At 37.1% G+C, this 10,361-nt stretch overlaps 1 protein-coding gene across 1 annotated transcript; it reads right to left on the reverse strand.

The window, feature by feature from the left end:
* Window positions 1-1,371: 1,371 nt before the first annotated feature.
* LOC103439865 (protein IQ-DOMAIN 21-like) lies at window positions 1,372-4,698 on the reverse strand. Its single transcript, XM_008378490.4, has 4 exons — window positions 4,153-4,698; window positions 2,736-3,041; window positions 2,249-2,644; window positions 1,372-2,177 (listed from the first exon to the last, which is right to left on the reverse strand). The coding sequence occupies exons 1-4, from the start codon at window positions 4,231-4,233 to the stop codon at window positions 1,536-1,538; spliced, it is 1,425 nt and encodes a 474-aa protein (XP_008376712.2). The 5' UTR covers window positions 4,234-4,698; the 3' UTR covers window positions 1,372-1,535.
* Between the last annotated feature and the right edge of the window lie 5,663 nt (window positions 4,699-10,361).

Genomic DNA, 10,361 nt, shown 5'->3' on the forward strand with positions numbered 1-10,361 from the left:
GAAACTAGTTTGAACGATCCAACCGTCAAACTTGTTTGTATATGCTTCGAGATTGCATATGCCAAAATTCACAAAAAAAAAAAATTCAGAGATGAAGTAACGGGACAAAACTTTTCGACGGTTATAAACGAAAAATCACGATTTAACGGTTATTTTTAACTCTAATTTTGAGGATTTTTTACAGCTACACTATTTAACCCTATATGAATACAATGAACTAATTCGATCGTCAATTTAAAATATTTACACAAGTGGATAACACAAAATCTTATGTTATACTTAATGAAAGTATAAATAAACTCCCAAGTGTTAGTGAATCTATTATTTTGATGAGATATGCATTCTACGAAACTAGTTTCAACGATCCAACCGTCAAACTTGTTTGCATATGCTTCGAGATCGCATACGCCAAAAATCGCAAAAAACAAACATGCAGAGATGATGTAACGGGACAAAACTTTTCGACGGTTTAAACGAAAAATCACGATTTAACGGTAGTTTTAACCCCGATTTTGATGATTTTTTACAGCTACACTCCTTGACCCTATATGAATACAATGAACTAATTTGATCTTCAATTTAATATATTTACACTAGTGGACACCACAAAATTTTATGTTATACTTAATGAAAGTATAAATAAACTTTAAATGTTAGTGAATCTATGGTTTTGATGAGATACGCATTTTACGAAACTAATTTCAACGATCCAACCGTCAAACATGTTTGTATATGCTTCGAGATCGCATACGCCAAAAATCGAAAAAAACAAACATTCAAAGACTAAGTACGGGACAAACTTTTTCGACGGCTATAAACGAAAAATCACGATTTAACGGTTATTTTAACTCCAATTTTGATGATTTTTTACAGCTACACTCTTTAAACCTATATGAATACAATGAACTAATTCGATCGTCAATTTAAAACATTTACACAAGTGGATACCACAAAAGAAAAAGGCAATGAAAGAACCCCAAAAGAAAAGCAAAAAAAAAAAACAAAAACACTTTGCGCGACGTAGGTGTATTTGCGTTGCGCAAAACCGCTTTGCGCGACGTATGTGCACCTACGTCGCGCAAAGTTAGGAAAAAATGTAAAACAATGTAGGTTTGGCGCCAAAACTTTGCGCGACGAAGGCCGACGTCGCGCAAAACTGTTTTGCGCGACGTACGTGCACCTACGTCGACTTTGCGCGACGTGTTGTGTTTGGCGTCGCGCAAACAGACTTTGCGCGACAAAATTTTCTGCGTCGCGCAAGATTCCGTCGCGCAAACATGTTTTTCTACTAGTGACTGACCTAAATTTTTTTTTTTTTTCTCCAAAGAAACCCTCATTCAGATCATAAATTGATGATACATAACGACACAATTTTATATAATATTTCACAATATATTAATAATATATTATTACAAAGCCTCGTGGATCCATGTCCATAACACAATTAAAATAAATAATACAATGCTTTTTTCACACATTATAAACAAAAGGTCTTGCAAATGGAAATTAATGTCACACCTCATATTAACTTACAACTAACTGAAATCATGTCTCCAACTGTGAACAGCAAGCGGCAGGCCCCAATCATCACCGTGGGGTGAGTCAGGCCCAAAGCCCACAGCCCCTCTAGCCAGCCCACGGTGCCCACTACTTTTCGGGCTTGGGCTTCTTGGGATCAGGTAGTTTGTTGTCCCTCCACCCGAGCTCGACGAATCACACCCTGACCCAACAACCGACCCCTTCCTCGTTGAAGGGTTCCATTGAGGAGTTGGGGGGCTAATCTGCTTGCCCGAGCCTTGGCCCCGGACCTTGGCCTTGGCAGATTTGGTCGGGGCCATGTAACTCGGGACGTTATTCGACCCTTGCTGGCGTTGTTGCCGGGTTGAATACGCGTCTGAATCAATCATGTCTGGATTGAGTCGGCTCATATTGACATGAGGCGAGCTTGAAGGTGCGGCAATGTCCATTTCAACTGTCTTCTCGGAGTTATCGCTGGCAGTGGTAGTGGTGATGGGTGTTCCGTAAGAGGTATCTCGTGGGCCTGAGTGGCGGTCTTGATGGGGTTGCGATGACATCCACCGCTCGAGCCAATTCCATCCCCATTGGGCCTTATCAGGCATATTGGGCTGGAGCCCAAATTCAGGTCCATCGGGACTGGACTGAAGAAGTTGTTGTCTCTGTTGCAATTAAACAATGTCACGCAAAATGAGCATTAATTTTTCAGTGCAACCGTCACAAAGTCACTTACTTGATAACTATAAGCATAAGCGAGAGCCCTCTCTCTTTTGACCGCAGCATCATGCTTCCTTGAAGCATTTTCCTTGAAGCTATGACGCCTTTGATGCCTACTCCCATTCGCACTTTGCATTTCGTATTTTTTTAGAGGACTCTTTGACTTTTGCTCTTCTTCCTCCATTAAAGCTCTTCTTTCCTCTTCATCTTCATCGTAATCTTCAGGATCATCCTCCTTTTTGTGAATTTTGTCTTTGGTTAATTCGAGCCGTCGAGCTCGTACTCTTGCTTGCACACGCACTAATGCCTGCATGCATCGCATCGTCATTTGTGCTTGCTTCCGAACGTTATTCCCTCTCACCAATGCTTGTAGCCTCACCAATCCCTTCAACGCACGCAGCGCGCGCCGAGCCTAAAAAATAAGTAATTAGTATAAATATCACTAGATGTAGTGGCTTTTGAAGTTAAATGTTAAACGGTATATAAAGTTATGGTAAACTTACCAGGTAGCCTCTGTAATATGACTGAATGAAGATTGCAGCTCGTTCTTCCCTAGAGTGACGGCCATAACCGGCCAATCGGACAACTTTAGCGGCAGCTTGTGCCGCGGCAACAGCTGCTTCAGCGGCAGCAGCAGTTGCAACAGCAACAGCAATGGCATGGCTTCTATCTTGATGACCATTATTCAGAGGAGTTGAAGATTCGGTTGCTCTCTCATCGTTCGTTACGTCCGGCGAGCTCTCCGCTGGAAAATGCTCAAATGACACCACCTCCGCGGCATCATGCTGCCATTTCTCCCCGATCTCCTTCTGGATTATATCATGGTACGCATCAAATATCATAATTAGCACTATAATTAACACTTAATTATCAAATAAGTTAACTAATGTTGATGTGATGGCTTAGGTGGCATGACAATGATACGTCAGGTCGAGTCATGTGCCTTGTAAGGAAAGATATAAAGCTTATTGTTACAGTATTATGTATGCATATGATGATGGTGATAGGGGACCATATGGTGTTGGGGCATGCAGCTTGGTTGTGATTGTAGTTTTTTCAATGTGTCTAGAACACGAGACGGTACATCATACAAATGGAGGAAATTTTTTTAAATGTCTATCCACTTGTATAATGACATATAGCACATGTTCCGGGTACATTAAAAAATCTCTTGCGCTTGATGGTCCTAAAAATGCCAGTACCAAAAGGGTAGCTCATCGATCTTTAATGTGACATGATTCCACTAGGCAAACCATTTCACTTCACCTCCAAACAAAAAAAGGTCACGATCTTGATTGATATATGTTTACTTCTATATATCCAAATAATTAAGTTAACCATTAGCTAGCTCCTATTGATTTGAAATAAGATTAAATTCGAATAATTAGCGGCAGACATTGTGCTCCAATTATCTGTATACAAGATCGAATCATTTCAAACAATAAAACTTTTTTCAGTAATTTACATCTTGCTAAAAAAATGAATTAATTAGTGAATGTACAAAATGAGTAATGCTAATGTTAGGGAGATCAAATTTTTAAACAAAATTTGCAATCAAATAATGTGTCACTAATAAGAAATAAGTACGGTAATTAACATTTAAATAATAATCAAATCATTAACATCCACATCATTTGGTTTACAAATTTGGTCTCCTAGCATTACCCGAACAAAATAAGTGCATGTACTCACAAATATCGTTGAATTAGGTTTAATAAATTGTATCATTATTGCATAACAAATTGAATCATTGCTTGCCTTGTTGGTGTGATCATGAATGGCACAAAAACTTCACAGAAAATAAATTGAGATTGAAAAGAAAAATAATAATTATATGAAGAACAATTGTTTTCTTTCAAAGAAATTATATGAATCTGAAAACTTGCTAAGAAAACTGAAAGAATGGAACTCAGAGAAAACCTTTTTGTCGGGCGAGTCCTTAGAAGAATGTTTGAAGACTTTCTTAACGGAGGAGAACCAGCCGCTTCCTTTCTTCCCCATCTCCGGCCGGCCGGTCAAAAGTTCAACCTCTCATTGCCGTCATCATATTGCTCTCATCTCACGAGAGCGCGCCCGCGCACATATATATGTATTAGAATACAGAGTTCAGACGTATATATGTATGTGTTTGTTGGGAAGTAGTGTCGCTCACAAATTAAACAGAGGAAATGAGCTGATAATATCAAGACTGAAGAGAGATCTAGAGAGAGAGTGAAAAATGTCTCACAGAGAGAGAGAGAGAGAGAGAGAGAGAGAGAGAGAGAGAGAGATGGAGTGGCGAATGGGGAAGGGATAGTGTTGTGAAGAGAGAGAGAGAGAGAGAGAGAGAGATGGAGGGTCGAATGGGGAAGGGAGCAGTAGTGTTGTGAGGGTAATAACTGCAAGCCCGCGCAATAGCCGTTACTATTTAACGATTTCACGTGCGATCGATCTTGTAGAAATGTGTAGCTACTAATACATACTAGTTTACTACCTAGTACCTACCAACATTATACATATGTATATAATATGTTGCAGTTTGCAGTGTAAATGTTGTTTCTTTGTGACTGAAATGTCACATGTTCGAGTCGTGGAAACAATTTATTCGCAAAGCAAGAGTGAAGCAGCGTACGATAGACGTTTTCCCGACCCTCATAAAGTAGAGCATCTAGAGAGCCTTGTTGGTTTGAGATCGTCCTTTATATGTGTTGTAGTTGGGGCTGGTTTGGCAAGTAATTCGTTGGTTTGAACACTTGAATATATCAGACATACAAGCGTCGGTTTGAGCGTGAATGAAACTAAAATAAAGTTTAAGTGGGGTGCTCTGTGTGTGTTAATGGATGAGAATATAATACAATTGTTCGTAATTAAGAAGTTCGTACTCAAGAATTTCTATAATATTGGACTTCTACAACATCATCTGGAGCACAAAGTAGGGTTTTCTTATAAAGTGATAAGGGTTTTAATGTATATATACAAATTACTAAACCTTTTTTTTTTATCAATACACACATCAGTAAACTTGTACAAGAAACAAAATAATTAGAAACCTTTCTATTTGAATCAAGTCACGGATTTTGTAATTTTCCAACTTTTGGTGAAACAAAAGGGCAATTGCTTTTCCAATTTTGTATCAAGCGAAATCATTACATTACCTGTAAATTGTATTGGAGTAATTGTCTTTGTGATAGCCTTCAACACAATTTTAATTTATAGCTTATTTAGAAGTGCTTTGAAAACAACATTTGATAAATTGTTTTTTAAATTAATTCTTAGTAAAAATTATGTAGATCTTGAAAAAGTACTTAAAGTGCTTCATGTGGATCATGAAAAGTACTTGAAGTGTTTCATGTAAGAAACACATGTATGGTGCTTCTTCTAAAAATACTTCAAGTGCTTTTAGAACCCAAAATCAATTTCACCAAAAACGTTTTCAGTTATTTTACAAACACTTTCAAACAAACCATTAAGTATTTAAAACTTGGGAAAATTTGAAAGAGGTTCAATTTTACACCTCATCTTTTGAAATAGGTCTAATTTTTAGTCCAATTGGACTCATATCAAAAGACCCCTTAAAACTTCAAGGCCATTTTTCCCCTACCAAATATTAAAAGCAGAACGTAATTTCAATTAACTAAGGTGTTTTTAGTTGCAGAAAGAGAGCCAACAGGACCCTCTCCGGATCCTTTTTGTCAGGATCTTGAAGATTTGTGAATCGTGTCTGTTTATTGTACATCATGTGGTCAATTTTTATCAAGTACTGTTTATATTTATTTTTAAATAAAATATTTAAAATAATTTTTAATTACACGATATACGATAAACGAACACGATTTACGAATTTTCAAAATCCCCACAAAGATGATCGGACGAAAATCCGGACTTGAAAGAGAGGGCCATGGTAATTAGTGGATCAGCAGCAAGTCAATGGTGACCCAACATCACAAGATGCCCGAGTTGATAAGACAACTTGCTCCATCATATATCCTAATATTATTTTTAATAATATTTGTTTCTTTTTTTCCTCTGTCAAATATTTCTATTTCATTTTGTTTTAAGGATAAAAATATTGACAAGACTTCTATCTCTTAAGCGATACATAATATCATTCCGTTGGGACAGGGATCTCAGCCGGATCTCACTCCATCAAATCTTAAGGATTCGGAGATTCGAATTATTGAAATTTGATCCAACATTTTCAAACAAGGATCATTTTAAAAATGATAATAATTGTAGCCGTTTGATCAAATTTCAAGAATTCAAATCTCCAGATCCTTAGGACTTGCTGGGGGAGATCTGGCTTGAAACTTTGTCCATTCCGTTGTATGTACGTTCTTTTCGTTTATCTCTGGCTTCAGCTGCTGCGGCTCCATTTTTCATCCACCTCACCGTCGGTGTTGGTGATCACCAAGTTCTTATTACCTCACAACTAATGCTCCCACCCTAACCAAAAACACAGACCTCCTACTTTATCGAAAATACTAATTTGGTGAAGAATTAGACCCCAATTCCCTTGTCACTAACCATTTATATTATTATTTTTGTTATTTTCAACGACAAGTTATGATCTTGGTGTACCATATTGTAAAAACTATCATTTTCACCTGTGAAACTCCTAGATTTGACATACCACTCAACTATGCTCACGGTTAATTAATTTTGTGTGCACTTTAGTTATAGTTTGAGATTTAACGCAACAGAAATGTTGCTCTTTTGTTTAAAAAAAATCATGTGTTTAAGTCGTAGAAACAACTTCTTTGCAAAGCAAAGATAAAGATTCGTACGATAAACGTTCATCTCCCCTTTCCACCAACCCTAAAAAAGCAGAGAGCCTTGTTGCCTGGGATTGCTCTTTTAATATTTAGTTATAGTTTAGATGCTGCTCCAATTATACTAGCATCCAAGTTTTTCTTCACTCATGATAGTATACCAAGCCAATGCAAAACTGCCATATAAGAAAGTTAAACATATGACGGTGCGTAATTAACTAAAAACATTATCACGATGACATCTCGTTGTAATTTATCTTGAAAGCGAGAGGCGGATATTTGTGAGGCACGTGTATAGAATCGATTTGTCTGTTTTGATAATTAAGAAACCTGCAGTAAGGGCAACATGGTTCCACCAGATAACCCTCCTTTGCTGAGCTGTGAAGTTATATTAGACCCACAGTCCTGCGCAGTGCGCAGAGCCACCTGAGGTGGTATTGGGTGTGGTTGCGACTTTAAAATCGAAAAATAACATGGGTTTAACTAAGGTAGATATGACCTAATACTTGCATTTAAAGGGACATTCAAGCAAGATATAAAGAAAATGCTTCATTAGGAAGGGGAAAGAGGGGTCTCACAATCTCACTTTTTTGCCCTACATTCGATGGATTGAATTTTGGTTGGTGAAAGGCAACTTTCAACATATTTATGTTCCTTAATCCTTATTGAAGCATGTCGTATTAATATGTCATTGGAGAAATTTTTTAAATAAGCTTATTCAAATGTTTTTTTTTTTGTTAAAATAGTATATGAGATTGTCATAACTTTTCACTTTGGTCTCCGAGATTTAAAATCGATAGAAGTGGTATCTGAGATTGTCCAATGTCTATCATTTTGATCATTCCATGAAAAATCTTTGTGAAATTAAGGGTATTTTCGTCAAATCAACACCTCTATTTGAGCTTGTGGTTTCTTCAAATTTAACGAGGATTCTTCACAGAATGACAAAAATAACTGACAGTGGACAATCTCAAGAACTACTTCTATCGATTTTAAATCTTAGGGACCAAAATGAAGAGTTAGGACAATTTTAGGGACCATTTGGGCAAAAAAGTCTTTAAGTGACACTCATTTTATATTGTATTCAACTAAATCATCTAGTTTTAAGATTTCATCCAAATTGGTAACCATAACACATTAATATCTCTTCCATCACGTGATACGTGTATGTTCTCATATTAAGTAGTATATCTTTCGACTCATAATTAATATCACGTGATAAGATATACCATTACATACGAAAATTCCTTGTTGCATAGATCATTTTTGTTGCCCCATGAATGCAAAAAGGTTCATGAACCAAAAACTCGTATATGGCATAAGACTAGTTGGAATGGTGCTTCCAAAGTAAGACCATGCATTAATTGGTCCGTCGATATAATTATCTTCTAAGTAAAACAATAGTGTAGATTCTAAGCATGATTATTATCATTCTACCATGCATCTAATCTAAAGCTATATAATATTCCGTGTCCAACGGACGGGTAGCAAATCACCTTGTGTATTCAGAATTAAAGCTATGTATGCAACTTGATGGAATGAGACGATGACTTGTGTTCAACTACTTAAACTAAGAGATCTCAACTACTACTCACTGTTATCATCATGTATGTACCTTCCTTTAATTCCAATTAGGATTTGGTAAAACATATCTAATGTCTCTGAATTTCTTGTTGAACCTTTACTTATCAAGTAATTAATCTCTTTCTTTTCCTTTTTGGTTTAATAGCTAAACAACAATGGATAAATTGATAATTACATGAGGATAGTGTTATCCACATACCCATTTTTACCTCTCATACATTTATCTCAATTTCCGGCCGTCAGATCAAATGAATTGAATAAGATCAATGAACAAAAATTAACAAAGATATGTAAAAAGTAAAAATGAGTGTTAATAATGCTACCCTTACTTTAACGTGTTTCGTGACAGCCACCTTGTTTGGGTCTTAATGGAATGGTCGAGTCGGAATTTTTGTGGGCCTCTTTGGGCCGGGATCAAGTTTTATCAGCAACCCAGCTTTATGGGCTTATTTTACTGGGCTGCTACACCGAAGTTTGTATGGTGTGCTTTTGGAGAGGTTTTTTAAAGTACTGGCTATTCAAGCAGTAGGGTCAGGATTCTCTCCTGAGCAAATGGAGAGGATCCTCCTGATCGGGCTCATTGGGCCGTTTAAAATTTATCCAATTGTTACAAACAGGGAACTCTACTAAAAGTTATAATAATTATAGCTATTGGATAACTTTTGAACGGTCCGATGAACCCGGTCAGGAGGATCCTCTCCATTTGCTCAGGAGAGGATCCTGATCCCAAGCAGTACTCCATATATTAGACGGAAGAAAAATATATTTTTTTGTGTGAAGTAATGCTATGTAAACCAATTTTTAAACTAAATTTGTAAATTGTTTAATGTGTCACAAATAGAAAATAAGCACGTACGCCATATGCCGTTGTAAAAATGGAGAGACAATTAAAAAAAGTAATAATTAAATCATAAAAAATTACGTCATATGGTTTATAAAATATGGTTTAAATACATGATTTCCTAAGTATTACCCTTTTCCATATCCCTCCACTTATTTAATAACTTGTTAAGCACTCAATTGAATACCAGTCAATTGAAAATGTTACGTTAGCGTGCCCATTGGGCTCAAGAGATTTTTTAATGTGCCCACATGCACGAACGCCATATGTCATTATAAAAGTGGACAGACAATTGAAAAAAAAAATGCTTGCCTCCACTTGTATAATAATATATAACGTACGACAGTCAAGTTCTAGACACATCGAAAAATATCTCTTTATGCTCAATTGTTAGGCCCATTAACCTTGAGTCTCTGCAAATTTCAAATTTGTCTTCCCCAAATTTTCACACAAATGTGGGAAAATGATACTCGTCGGATCCTTTTCCTAGGGATATGGGGATCCCGTAATCATGATCGTTCATCGTATATCATGCGATCATCTTTCGTTAGGTATTATTTATAAAATAATTTATAACCGTACGATATACAATAAACGGTCATGATCACGGGATCCCGGATCCCAGTACCTGTCTGATCACCTCGATTCCCTACTTTACTTGGGCACAAAGAATTTCTTACTTGGCCATTCCAGTCACAGGAGGTGGGTCCCCACGCCTGTTCATCTAATCCCCCTCTGCCACGTGGATTCATCGGACAATAAAGCTGCTGTGGTCGGCTAGTTCTGCAAAACACCCAGCAACTTTGGCATATATATCCCGCGGCGCAACTTACCGCCAGCTTCATACAACACTGCTAACATGAACCTATTCGGGTAACGTGCGCTACACCGATGGCTAATTTAACGTTGACGTGGCAGAAAAATCCAACCCGGCGCATTTTAGCATGTACCCGAGC

The sequence above is a fragment of the Malus domestica genome, chromosome 07 (genome assembly GCF_042453785.1).
Source record: "Malus domestica chromosome 07, GDT2T_hap1".
NCBI lineage: Eukaryota > Viridiplantae > Streptophyta > Magnoliopsida > Rosales > Rosaceae > Malus > Malus domestica.